Raw genomic sequence first — 14,678 nt, 5'->3', positions numbered from 1 at the left:
CACAAACTGAAAACTTAAAACTTTAATGGAAAACACTAATGATTACATCAAATAGATTAATAGACTCCCATTGTTTTGATCACACTTGTTAGATACTGTTGATAAAAGGAGAAGAAATTACCAATCCCAAAAACAGTATCTAACAAACAACAATAACTTCGTATTGTAAAATCCCTTTCATCTTCAAGATCTGATAAACCTTTTGAAGAATTGTTACATATTAGGGAAATGAGTGAAAAGAGGTTGTGATGTGACATCAAATTGTACAACCAATCCGTATAAAATGTATGTCAAAATATGGCATGAAGAGCTCGTAAGGAACTCATTTCTTCCCACCATCTTCTCTGGCAAGCTATGTAGCAACTGCATGCAATTCTAACTATGCATTAGTTAGCATTATGCAATGCTAAATCTTCATTTAGCAGTGATAAAGTTACATAAGCCTACTCCTGTCTTTCTTCCCACAGCTGTTTGCTTCTTTGTACTACCAGGCACAAATAAACACCAGGTTTAACTGGGAACATTTCCTGTGTTAATGCTAAATGTCTTTAAAATAAACTGTTGTTAGAAAACATAGCTATGATATTCTAGTAATTATTATATGCTGGATATCAATGTATCTAAAAAACAAACATATGCATTTTATAGCATGATACAGCTCTAAGTTCTACTTATTTTGCTCAGAGACACATTAGTTCTACACTGACTTATATACTGGAAAGATTAAAATGCATACCTTTATCCATATTTCCAGGGGACACAGCATTTAAATCACCAAACTGCAAAATAAACAGTGGAAAAAACTGAGCACAGTCTTATGCAAATAGTATGTAGAATGCCTGTGGTGGAGCCAGACTGTGCTCCACAGGTTTGAGGCTAGCATGCAAACACATGGCCTGCACTGCAGCCACATCCATCATGCATCAATTCATTTTCCATTCCATCTTGTGTTTAGTAAGACAGTTATCACTAAAGAAATTTTCACAAATTGAAACAGGGAACTACAAACTTATATCATTCTTTTTCAAGATAGCATCATCAGGGCCTTTATCAATTGAAGTGAGCTACTTCCATGTTGAATGTCAGAAACTGTGACAGATATTTTGAACTATCAATATTTTATCCAAAAGGTCTTTTTAAAATTTCCCAGAGAAGCTAAAAGAAAAATGAAGGTGCGTCTCTAAATGCAGCTATAGCATTGCAGATTTACCTGGAAGACAGATGAAATGCACTGCTGAGGAAAAGTTTACAAAATGGTAACCAATTTACTTGTATTAAAAAGATGTATTTGCAAAAATGTTGTTCATATTCTAGATGCATAACATTCCTTCCTTTCCTTTCCTGAATTCTCTAACTCTCTTAAATGAAAGAAATTAGCAGAGTAGAACGTCCTCAGTGAATCCCAAATGAAAGGAGAGTTTTACTTAAATTATACAGTTCTGACAGCAAATGATACCAACCTTTTTCAGAAATACAGTAAGACAAAACAGTAACTTAAGGAACAGTAATGCAATGAGCACCAATACCATCATGTCATGTCCTCGCGCTTAGCCTTATGCTACTTTGGCTTTGTGCATGAAGTGTTCACACAGCTATGCAATAGACAGAACTGATTGAAAAGAAAAATAATCACTTATAAACACAGGGCATTTTTATTTGAATGAATTTGATCCAGTTAACTGCAGCACTTGTCAGTACTTTTGCTGACAAGTGTCCAAAGCTGGGAGAAAAGGAAGGCAGGAAAATGAACATGCTAATCTCAGCTGCAACACTAGCATATGCTGTCCTGTGACGTTTGACACGAATCTGGTCTTAGATTTCCTCTTTTTATTTCAGTCACAGTCATTGAGTATAGAAAATCATTAACAAGCGTGCATTTAATGAGTATTTGCACCTTCTCTCCTGTACCAGCCAGTGTTGTTAATTTTTTCCAGGATTCCACCTTCAGTTTACATCAAATAAACAACTACACAACTCCTAAAAACTGATGCATAAATATAGGATGTGTGTTAAGAAGGCAAAAATGAAATAACTGTATGCTTCTAGGTATCTTACTGCATATATAGGGCAGACTAAGGAAATAGACTATTAAATTACTATTGTAATTTAATTTGTCTAAACCCTCATGCCACGTGGCAGGAAATCATTTCACAAATACAGTGAGACATGTCCGATCTCTCTTGAAAGTCTGCTATCTATATACACTATTTAATGATACTGTTAGCGTATTTGAAGGAAGAATGAAACCTGATGTCAAACAACCTGCAGAATTACTTGCAAGTTATCAGTAACAAAAATCGCGCAGTGACTCCCAAGTGTGAAAATGTAATAAAGCTGTGCCATAAAACATCCACTTTATTTTCAAATATATAAATTTCCCATCACTTTGGGAGAACATTTGATGAAAATGTATTCATTCTTCAGAATCTCACTCAGAAGTTTAGATGAATTACTGGAGAAAAGAGTGATGAAATAAACCTCGCCTTGCAGGTGCCACAGTCCTCAACTGAGGCTCTTTGTGTTTTTTAAGCCTATAAATTTTGAAATGTATGAAAATAAACTGTGTCACAGATCTCTTAAGTACAACTGTACATGAGTGTGAACAATACCCTATGGACCAAATAGATAACATCTTTCTGAAGTCACTGGGAATAGACAGCTCACTTACGATAATTTTTGTACTGCAATTCTAAATATATGTTTAAATACATCTAAATAAATAGATCTATGTAAACGACAGTTTCCTATTTTCCCCTTACCCCCACCCCGCTTTCTTTTTTTTTTTATTTTTAAAAAAAATAATCTTTTCTCAGGAAAAAAAAAAAAAAAAAAAAAAAAAAAAAGAGATGAACATTTTTCAAACTGTGCCAAAACTTAGGTACATTAATCTGTGCACAGATCTGAGAAGGAGCAAGTTTGTTTGCAAATAATTGGTTGTTAGAATTCAGTGTGATTTCAGAACTCTGACAGTCAAACAACGAAACAAATGTGAAACTGTTAATATATTTGTAACCCAATCTGTTCTTACACTGTAGAACATCCTACAGATTCACGTGAAAGTTTATAAAATTTGTACAGGTATGTACTCAAATTCATCATAAATCCATCAAATCTAGTCTCTTACATATTATCTTACCTCTCCCATAACTGCAATAGGTGTCTCTCCTGTGGCCTGAGCAACACGATGTTCTACTAAGTAAAACATGTATTCATCATAAAGCAAGCGGATCAGATGAAAAGAGCCAAAGCTGGCAGCACTGCGCAAGGTTAGATCTCGAATCACCATTGAGCTATTCAAAAATGGAAAAAAACATCTGTGTTATATGTCATCATCACATTAATGCTTATCCATACCAACATTTCAACTCAAAACCAGTATTCTTACAAACAACATTATGCACAATGTCTGACTGATGGTGTCTTTGGAAAGAGGTGTTCAGGAAAGGCAATTATTTGATTTTTCTTTTTGCAGAAGATGTCGCTGGCCACCATATTAGAAAAGAAAAAAACGGATTTTTGTTTGTTTTCCTTGTTTCTTTCCTTTCCTATCTGTATAACCACCAAGATTTGTGCATTTAAGTTTCCCAGTAAAAAGGTTTTACCATGATTTTAATAATTCAAAGTTTAAACAAAATTAGAAAAAGACTTCTGTGTATGTCTTAGATTGACAAATTCTGGTATCTTCAGCAAGTAGCTGACATAATCATTTTCAAAGAACCAGCTTTACACTCACAACTGATTCAATAAGCAACTAACATGGAATGTTAACTTGCTTTAATCCACTTTCTATACTGTAAAAAAAGTTTACCTTAGCTAATAATCACACATATCACACTGTATTAATAAATAAAATTAAAAATAGTGGCTTAATAATTGTACAGTTATTTAACCCAACAATTCCACATTGTGTTTCTAACTCACAACATTCATATGGCCTTCCAAACAGCAAGAGTATCAGTTAAGTCCTTGCCAAGTTGTAAGTGTCTCTGAGTTTGATGTTAATAGCAATTTTCTGGAAAAAAAACCACCCACATACTTTTGGTAACTTAGTGACTCACAGTTTGATGTTGTGTCTGTCAACCTCACTACAGTGAACAATTCAGCGAGTAACATAACAGTTAAAATGTTTTACAAGTATTAAATACTACCTGTAGAAAGACCATTTTAACAGAAATTGCCGTGCTGCTTTAGGAAAGCTGGGTCTTCCTTCATATGGTTTCAAGGCTTGCATCATAACATTATCAAGCCAGGCAGCCCACTGCTCCAGAGTGCTTTGCTGTTGAAGAGTCATTTTGAAGTCTGTTTCTAGCCTCTGAACCATGTTGTCATCACACTGGCACACCCAGGAAGCCTGCTCCTGTTAGAGCAAATAGCAGCACTTGAATTAACAGTATATGAAACAAAGCACAGAATGTAATTCATTCTTAAAGGTTAAACAATTCTGTGGAGGAAAAGGACAAAAAATGCTTATAGAACAAACTAAAAACTAGTTTTTGTTTTTATGTCTGTCACAATTTTGTTCAAAGAAAGTAGGTGGGGAAAACACAACACATAGAATCAGTTGTTTAAATGCAGAAATAAACAAGAACAATGAAAATGACACAAGTATGTTTTAGTTTTCCACATTTGTTTTCAGAAGATATCTTTTACTTTCTTTGTTGATGATTTTTCTACTGAAATATTTGGGAATTGTCAATTTTTGTTGGGACTGCTGACATGCCAATCAGAAACACCAGTTAAGTGGGGGGTCTAAAATAATAAGGAAACGAACAAGAAATGAAGTGCAAGGTTCCTTCCAGTATGAACAAGATAACTTGAGTTATACCATCTTACAAAATAAAGTTTTGTACATGAACAAGAATTGCTTTATTTGCTGGGTGTATGTTACACATATACACATGTACAAAATTAACTGCAAAGAAATGGAGAAACATGATTGCATATAACAGTGAACACTTTGATCAGCATTACCAAGATTAAATGAGTCTAGAGGGACACTTAAAAAACTAAGAGATAATGTGAAGACTCACTCAAGCCCTATCCTTAAACTTTAGCTATCATATGCTAAGTTAACACCTCAACATTAGCAGGCTGTGTCTACATTAACTTATTAGCATAATTAACATTTTGCATCCTTGGTCAAGTACACCACCCACACCTGTTCTTTCATTCTTGAAACATCATCCAATGATGTTTCAAGAACAAGTCTGAGGTAAATTAGAAGAGATTTAAAGGTCCTTCGAAGACAGCTGAAGGATTCAGAATCACAGGTAGTGTTTTCTGCAGTCCTCCCAGTAATGGGAAGAGCGGTGGAAAAAAACAAGTGATCAGCGAATATTAAAATACTTGAATGCATGCACGTGGAGGGGGCAACACAGCTGGTAACAGGGCTGGAGGGCATGTCCTATAAGGAGAGACAGAGGACACTCAGATTGCCCAGCCTGGAGAAGAGGAGGCTAAAAGGATATTAGCTCTCCCTGCAGCTTCTTGAGGAGGGAAAGTACTGAGAAAGGTACTGGGCTCTGTTCACTGGTCATCAGTGACAGGATGGACAGGATGGGAAAAAATTGTGCCACAAGAGGTGGCGAAACATTGGAACAGTCTTCCTGGAGATGTGGTTGATACAATCTGTATGTCAGTGTTCAAGATGTACTTGGACAATGCCCTAAAAAATACACTTGAACTTTTCGTTAGCCCTGTAGCAGTCAGGCAGCATGACTTGATCTTCATAGGATTCTTGTAAAGAAGCTTTTAAAAATTCTAATGCTACCATTCACATTCAATATTCATCATTCAATACCATTCATAGTTTACATATTGTTGTATAATCTGTGTGTTAAAATATATTTATTAAAAAGTATATAAGAAAAGTATAAAGAATAAAACTGTCACTAGCAAACTGAGTTTTATATGTAAAATTATCTCCTCACAAAAACAACCCAACAGAGAACTTCCAGTCATCTGGAATATTTCACTTTGTTGGGCAAAAGGAAAACAGCACTTCAACGAAGGTGTAGAATCATGCGGGAAACCTTTTTTGAAGGCTAAGTAGAAACCAATTCTAATCTTTATTAATCTAATAACTACTCTGGAAATCTCATACGCGTAAGCACAGATACTTAGATAAAACATACTAATGTAATTGTATTTGAATGAATAAAACAGCCTATACTAAAAACAACCTTACACATTTAATTGTTTTCAGAGACATTCAGGAGTTGTGCTCCTGAGACTGAATTATGCAGTATCATTTATGATATTAAGAAGACATTACTCATGATATACCCATTCAAAGAATGTATGTGCTCCATGTTTTCAGAGAATTTGGAATAATTTGAGTACTTGAAATGAATAAGTACTTGGAAATAGATAATGGCTCCAAGTTCTTACTTTCCTGAAGTACATTTGAACTGAGTTAGTGTACCTATGAATCATTAAAACTTTATCATGTTTTTTTCCTGAAAGAATAATGACAGCTAATGCAAAAATTCAAAATCTTTGGATTTGGAGGAAACAAAATTATTTTTCAAAACTTGTTACCTGAAGCTAAATTTTACCTGAACATTGGCAAAATCAACACGGTTAAGATCATTGAGCATCTGGTTGATTTGAGAAGTGTTTTGAAGAACAGCACGAGCTGCTTGAGCCAGGTGGTTTAGAGATGTGTATCTTCGCAGAGTCTGGGCAAAGGCACTTACAGCGGCAACCTATGAAGAAATTAATTTATTTTAAAATATTGTACCACCTTATCTTAATCTTAAATCTACTACCTTAAATCTTAATCTATCTGTAGATTAATGCACCTGTCACTGTTTATGTTCATTTTAATATTCTGTATTAACGATCCAAACTATTTTCTTTTTTCTTTTTAATTTTTTGACAAAACTGATTTATTTCCTCTTCCATCATTTGACGATATGCTAAACATGAAATTTAGCATTAAAGTTAAAACACTACTGCTTTTATATGCGACTGCACACTGGGTTTGTCAAATGCAAGAATAAAGCTGCAATAGTTTTGTCTACCTTGGTTTGTATCATCCTCTGTGGAATATTGTTCATGGCATTTGAAAGCCAACCTTCAAGGCTTTTTGCAAAATTGCGAATGGCTTGGGTCAAGGCACCTGCACATTAAAGAGGAAAAAACTGAATGAAAAGAAAGCAAAGTACCTGTTTTGAAATGTTTTGCATCTTCAGTACTTTTATGCTCAATATTTAGATCCATTCCTTCTACTTATTGGAAGACAAAACAAACTAGGGTTCAAAACGCCTAATTCAGATTCAGATTATGCAATGATTTAGTTTTGTTTTAATGAACAGTTCGAACTTCCTCACCTAATCTTTCAAGAAGCTGATGACAAACAGTATTGTTTTGGGCATTTCTGTATAAAAACATCTGTAATTGCAGCAGTTATTTCCCATACACTGAAAATTTATATCGCAAACTCTCAGTTTTCCATTTCCTTGAAGTACATATTTTAAAGAGCAAATCTCTATAAAATTCCTGTTACTGGAATACTGCAGTTTCCTCAGATAGACCTGAAGCAGTGTGAATCAATGTCATGGTGCTTATTTCCACTTTAAAGAACAAAATCCAATAAGGATATAATCAACAAGCAAAATGTAAGACTAAATTCCACTGACAGAAAGTAATTACTCAAGCAGCTGCAAAATCTTTTTTCCTTTACTATAGCATCCACAGAATTGCATCTGGTGTGCATTCTGGGTGGATGACAAGGATTTTGAGGGGAATTGAAGCTTTTGCAGCAATCGGTAGTATAGTCAAAAAGAAAGTTTTACGAGGGTTACTCTGAAAGTAATGCCTTTATTTTATGATGGCCCATGACATCAGAGGCAGACGTTGGAGATATAACAGTAGATGCTGATCTTTCCTGACAGTATTCCATTCCATGTTGTTGTCGTGTGACAGATGGCAGCAGAGAAGCAGTCTGACCAAATGAAGTCTAAATGGAAGTGTGGATGAAGTGTGCCTCTGAATTCCTCCATGTGCAAAAAAATTACACCCGTTGACACTCACTAATAATTGCTGAACCGTTATGGATACCAAACAGTGGATGTGAGCAATGTGAGGTGGTGGGTGGTACATTGCAGCAGTGGTGACAGTGAGTGAAAGACAAGCCATGTTCCAGTCATGCCAATATTTATGAGTGCAACATGCAAGCTCTTGTTCATAGCTGGTGAAAACGCACAGATAATGGTGATGCCTATATATGAAAAACAGTGTCTGGTAGCTCAAAATTTTCTCTACCAAGTAGAGATTACTATGCTCTTCATAGCTGTTGAAGTATCCATGAAAATAATCAGGAGGTATAACTTTCAGATCAACCCATGTAGTTATTAAAGAAGGAGGAAATTAAGTTTTTAGACAAGGAACTGCACATGGAAAAAAAGAAAATCTTATCTCTTGAGCAGTAAAAATTTTGCTTTCTAATACTTACCACTTGCTCACTGACCTAATAGCGTCCATTCAAACAGCTGGGAAAAGAGACAAAAATAAAAACTGCAGTTTTCTAAAAATGGAGAATCACTGCAGGTGCAAAAATGAAAAGTAAAAACACTAGAAAAAAGAAACTACATTTACTTTCAAATGATTTCAGCTACATGTGAGAGGAAACTGCAGAGGTAAAGACTGGGTTCTGTTTATGGAGCAGAACACTTTCTGGTAGACTAAGGCTGACAGAACATGTCTTTGAGAAATACTCTTTTTACTGTTTGAATTACTGATAAACCCTTTATTCATGGAAACTGTTACTAGAAGATCAATTAATTAAAAAAAGTACTTCATTCTATCATTTTCACACTACTTTGAATTTTTACTATTAATGCATAGAAATCATATTAGCAACCTACATAAAGGAGCACACATTTGTATGCCTAGGTCTTACAAAGTATCTCAATAAGGTAAGTATTCTATGGTAACAGATGTTCGTTTGTTTAACCTTGAAGTTTTCACATAGAGAACAAGCTCTTCAGTTCTATCCATTATTCTGCAAACCTCTGATACTTAGTAAATTCTTTCTCTGCTCTTACTATTTAACTATGTTTTCATTTCTTTTATTTCTTATCTACAGAGCAAGAAAATGCAAAGTGGAAGGAATAGTAGAAATACCCTATGAATTATATTTAGTAACCTAAAGAAAGTATTACTCTTATCACTTCTGATTCATTTACTATTCTTTTTCACCTAATTATTTATTATGAAATTACTTTCACCATTGCAATGTTAATCTCCCTTAAAAATAAATATGGAAATGCAGCTCCGTTACATCTTTCAAAAAGTCTTTAACTAGGAGGAAAGTAGAGGAAGAAGTGGAAGAATTCTAAGTTTTGAAGAAACATTTCTTCTTTATAACTATATCAGATAAACAAACGTCAGTATTGTATGGTGAATTTCTAATGAATTTTTCAGATATCTTATTAAATATAGAATTTATCTTATACTAAATCTTTAAGCATGCATCCACTCATTGCCAAAAACTTATGGACCTGCATCAATGCTTTCTTCATGTTATCATGAAAGAATAACAGAGCAAAAACTTTTCAAAGAATTATACAATGAGTTCACTTCAGAGTAAAGGGCTTGAATTAAGTCAAATGTTACTAGACATACACAAAATAATTTTGCAATCAGAATTACTGACAGAAAATTTGATTTGGATGAGAACCTAACAATCCAGAGTCTGAATCTCAGCTGAAAGCTCTCTAACATATAAATCTCAAAAACAAACAAACAAAGTCTTTTTCTGAAAGCTTTACAGTCTCTCCAGTACTTTTTGGCTGCTTGAATTTGTGTAATACAGTGTGAAAATACATTGAACACAAATTCTTCTCCTATGACAGAAACTCTCAGGCAACTTTTCTGCCCATTCTTCACAGGTGAAGGTGCAAAAAGTCTACCGTGCAGAAAAAAAGATCCACTGCCAGTACAACACAGACTCAAGTCTATTGCCAAGGATATTAGACAATAATTCAACTTATTCCTTATTCAGACAGCATTATACTTTTCTTAAGAAAAGAAATTTGAACATTTTAAGCACAGGCATTTTTCATTCATTTTGTGGGTACTGAACATTTCAGCTAACAAAGTTAACACAGGATAAAGCTAAATCAACAATATTTTCCTCAATTACCTTTTCTACTCCAGTAATATCTATCACACAGGTGAATAGCACAGAAATTTTTCTTGAATAAAAATACAAAAAATCTAGAAAAATTGTAACTTGAAGAATCATGCTTACTTAATCACTAAGCTTTGTTTTTCCCATTTTCAGCAGTTGTAACAACATGCTGCTGTTACCTTTCCATGTACTTAGAAAAAAGAAATGAACTTAATTTTGATAAAGCATTTACAGTCCTTTTCTCTAAACTTTCTTAAACTTTCCCATAAGCTAGTATTTTCCCACAGAAAATAATCAATTTATATACTTAGCTCTGCTCCATTCTTGTCATAGTCAATCATTATGTACAATCTCTAAGTTTTCTCTTGGCCTTTTGCAATGGTTTAGAATTAGAATTAGAAGATATTCTAATTCAAAAGTAGGACTTACAGTGCTAATCATTCTTTCAATAGTAAAGAGAGAATTTTTATGTACCATTGTTACAGGAAACCTGACTAAAAAAGCAGCTGGTCCTGAAGATAAAACCAAGAAAATACATAGGTTGGTCTGAAAGTAATGCCTCCAATTTATTTCCATGGAAACTACAACAGATACAAAAAGCAAGGTAACACTGATAGAGCAAATTCCCAGCTAAAAAACTCTATTTGTCAGCACAGTTACCACCATTAGCTGTCCATTTTCAACAGCAATGAACAAGCACCAGCAGAAATGACCCACTGTTGCTGCTATTATTCCTGAAATACACCATTACGGCCTCACTGTACTCACATCCACTGTTTGGTATCTGTAAAGGTTCAATAAGCATCAGTGAATGCCAGTGGGGGCCATTTTTTCACACGAAGGAATTCAGAGATAAATCTTTGCTTCAGCCACACTTCCATATCAGACGTCATTCTGTCTGACTGCCCCTCTGCTGCCATCTATCACATGGCAGCAACATGTAATGGAATACTGGTGGGAGCATTCAACCTCTGCTGAGCAACATCTGCCTCCAACGTCATGGGCCAAGATAATAAAATAGGAGACATTACTTTCAGATCAGATGTAAAATATTATATGGCTTCAATTCTGATTGCTTTCTGAGCAAAAAAACTGCAATGTCAGAAAATAAAGGCAGAAATCTGTTGGGAATTATTTGTCCTGGGAATAGAAGTGTGCTATGTATCAATAAACCTGATGTGCAGTCCCAAAACAGATACTTCCAAACAGAGTAACATTTTTAAAAAATGAGAGCTAATTCTAGCAAGAAAAAAAAAAATAATAGCCTGAGAGAGACCTGATATCTAATATGAGATGATTGCAACCCATTTTCTTGACATCTTTTATTGGTAATGCCCAATGCATCTGATTGAAAGACAAGATGCCATAAACTAAAGAGATACCATGTAAAAACTTGCACTTAGGTAATGATTGAACTATGGTAATGATTGAATGGACAGATAGTTAATGATTCTTTCTTATAGGATATATGAAGAAGAAACAGTAGATCAGAATTAAAAATTAAATTAAAAAAGAATTAAAAATTCAGAATTAATTCTTCATTGCCATAACAGCCTTTGAAGTTGATTCTTTTTAATAAGGAACAAAAATCGAAATGTCAAAAAATGAAAACACAAGGCTCAGATACATTTTTTCTGGACTGGTTAAATATTAATTTGTAATGTTGGTAAGCTAAAAACAACTTCATTTAATGGAAATACTCACTGACATTAGCTTACACTGGTTCAGGGGTCACAGTGCCTCTTAAGTACTTTTCATGTGAAACTTGATCTTGAAAATTAGACCCTTCAACTGCACTAAGATCCTCAGATATTTTAAAATATAAGGCATATATACATTGTCTCTCAGGACAACTTTCTACAAAAGACTTAGGGATAAAAGATACACAGTAGTTCTCTAGCTTCAAAAATAATACCAAAAACTTCCCCATGTGCCATAAGACCACACACATATGAAAAAAAATCTCTTTACAAAACGTTTTGTGTTCAACTTACTAGGAATAGGTCTAAGGACGTCAGGAATGAGAATCTCCACCAAAGCCTGGTACATCACGTGATCACAGTTACACATCCATTTCAGAATAGATTCATGTTTGCACAGAGTAATCAGTTTTGCTTTTGGAAGTCGACTTTCTATTTCACTCAGATTGCTGGAATGAACAAATGCAGCAAATGAATAAATGAAAATGCATTTATAGAAGATAAAAAACAGCAATTGGTATTAAAATCATTATTTAATAAATAAGTTACAGATATCTCAACTACAGTCAACAGAACTTCTTTTCACTTTGTGTCACCTGAAACTGGATTAGAATGCTTGCACAGATCTGGTATAGCCCATGAATTATATAGAGGTATGAATCCGGTAGGCTTAAAAGAAATGGATAGAATACTGTGAGAACACCTTCATGATAGTTGTCTAATAAAAATAATAATAATTAAAAAAAAAGACAATTTTTTCAAGACTGTGATTTGCCATATAAGCTGTGTATATTCACATGCCAGACAATATCAATTTATTTTTAAAATGCACCATAACAAGAAAAGATTTTTACTCTTATAGTAAAACCAGTAATGTCTATGCCGTTGTTTGACACTTCTACTATGTTATTATAACAATCAGTACACAAAGACAATACATTTACTGACCTAGGTTCATTAACAGTAGTACCATCGGGTGGAGTAGAGGGAGAATAGCGCCAGAAAGTTTGCCACAACTTTTCTATCAGGCTGAATTGAAGATTCACTACCACATCCAGAATTGCCTGAGAAAATAAAATGCAAATACAGATTGTCTTTTACCTAGCTTCCCTCTAGTCCCAACTCCAAATAGAGAAATGGCTTTTTTTTTTTTTTATGTAGGGAAACTTCTCATTTCTGAAATGATAAATACTATTTTTACAGTAGTAAAATTGTATGTATAGTAAGTATGTACGCTAAGCATTGATAGTAAAATCGATGTATTATCCAACAGCATAAGATGCTTTGCACAGAGAGTAAGACCAAGTGTACATGCACAGAAGCCTCTAGAAATGAACATAAATTGTGTAAATGTGTCAGAGAAATTTTCCCAAAGATAGTTGATACAACTCCAGACTCGCTGTTTTATTCATTTCGCTTATTCAGTACAGTTTTGAAAACACTTTTAAAGTAGTTTTAAAATATATATTTTTCAATATTAAGTTTATTTTAATCTTCCCAATGTTTCTTTAAAACGAGAAAAAAAAGTTTTTTTTTTAAATGTAAGCAATTAAATGTCAATTTAACATTTTTTACACTTCCTATTGACAGAGCCAAAGATCTGCACATACAATTTTAAGTCTGGCTTCTCTAAAAAATTTGGAATACATACATATGATTACATTTTCAAGAATATTACTTTTTAGAATACGTTTTTGTCCTGATGGAGGAAATCCTCCCAATAGCATTTTTCCTAGTGACCATTCCAGTAGAATTAGCAAGATAATGCCCTTCCAGTGAAATAAGCAAAATATCCTGAAGCCAGCTGTAGAATGGCTGTAGCATATCCAACATTACTATCTTGCACTGATTCTCACTCACTAGAAATAATGAACCTAAAAAAAAAAACCAAAAAGATTTGTAGGAATTATAGGAAATACCTCACAGTGCTCTCGATAAAGACTCTGCAGTGATTTGATGTCCTCAAAGGTTGTACCATCTGGTAGGGAAGATATTTCAACTTCACCAAACTCTGGAAGTACTCGAGATGCATCTGTTTCCATAACAACACAATGAAAAAACACAGTTATGAACAGTGCCTATTGTTCCTATGATCAGGAAAAGACTTAAGGATGATACAAAGAAATAAATTCTAGAATGTCTTTACACTCACAGTGAAGATTCTTTCACACTTATTCTATGTTAAAATTGTGAAGAAATTCAGACAGCATTTTTGAAGTAAAAAAAGAAAACAAAAAAACAGCTGCAACTATTTGTTTCTTTCCACTTACAAAACTACAGCACACTCTCAAAAAAGATCACTAGATGTTTAACCCACGTTGTTAATCAATAAAATGCACTGTAACAAACATATGGGGAGGAAATGTCATCCCAGAATATCAACATACATGTGTATATATCACTCTGCACAGCAACTGTGTTGTGATTTACAGAATGTCAAATATATCACATAAATAAAGAATTTGCATATTCCTCTTTTTATACTTAAATGATTAATATTAAATATTACATAAAACCTGATAAATAAAACATAAAGCTTAAGTGCCTTTTTGTTCTGTTGTTAGTAGAAATTTTAAAAAGCCATTATAACTTTAGAAACAATTTTTGTACTTGTGTGACTTGATATTTGCAGCGGACTTCATCTTGTCTATTTTTGTAGTAGAATAAAAAAAACATGTTTTAATACCTAAAAACTGCTGATGATGTTGACTTTGGGCAATTACAGTTTGTTCAACAGATGTGCCTGTCTGTTGACCACTTCCTGTGAAGCCATCTGCAACTCCATCCACTTTCTGCATGGGCTTATACCTACAAAAATATCAATTTCAAAATTATCCTTT

General features: G+C 33.9%; 1 protein-coding gene across 7 annotated transcripts in view; it reads right to left on the bottom strand.

The window, feature by feature from the left end:
* Window positions 1-14,678, bottom strand: part of RFX3 (regulatory factor X3) — a 119,625-nt gene that overhangs the window by 2,742 nt on the left and 102,205 nt on the right. For all 7 annotated transcript variants that reach the window (XM_042825661.1, XM_042825655.1, XM_042825660.1 and 4 more), the window contains 9 exons: window positions 14,525-14,646; window positions 13,758-13,870; window positions 12,787-12,902; window positions 12,133-12,287; window positions 7,026-7,123; window positions 6,558-6,707; window positions 4,149-4,357; window positions 3,137-3,290; window positions 737-779 (listed from right to left, as the gene is read on the bottom strand). In XM_042825661.1, the coding sequence (XP_042681595.1) occupies window positions 737-779; window positions 3,137-3,290; window positions 4,149-4,357; window positions 6,558-6,707; window positions 7,026-7,123; window positions 12,133-12,287; window positions 12,787-12,902; window positions 13,758-13,870; window positions 14,525-14,646 (1,160 nt within the window). The remainder of the gene's footprint in view (window positions 1-736; window positions 780-3,136; window positions 3,291-4,148; window positions 4,358-6,557; window positions 6,708-7,025; window positions 7,124-12,132; window positions 12,288-12,786; window positions 12,903-13,757; window positions 13,871-14,524; window positions 14,647-14,678) is intronic.

This window comes from Centrocercus urophasianus, unplaced genomic scaffold (assembly GCF_019232065.1).
Source record: "Centrocercus urophasianus isolate 14NV4802_14NV808 unplaced genomic scaffold, USGS_Curo_1.0 seq_25, whole genome shotgun sequence".
Taxonomy (NCBI): domain Eukaryota; kingdom Metazoa; phylum Chordata; class Aves; order Galliformes; family Phasianidae; genus Centrocercus; species Centrocercus urophasianus.
This window is presented reverse-complemented; position numbering and strand designations above follow the sequence as displayed.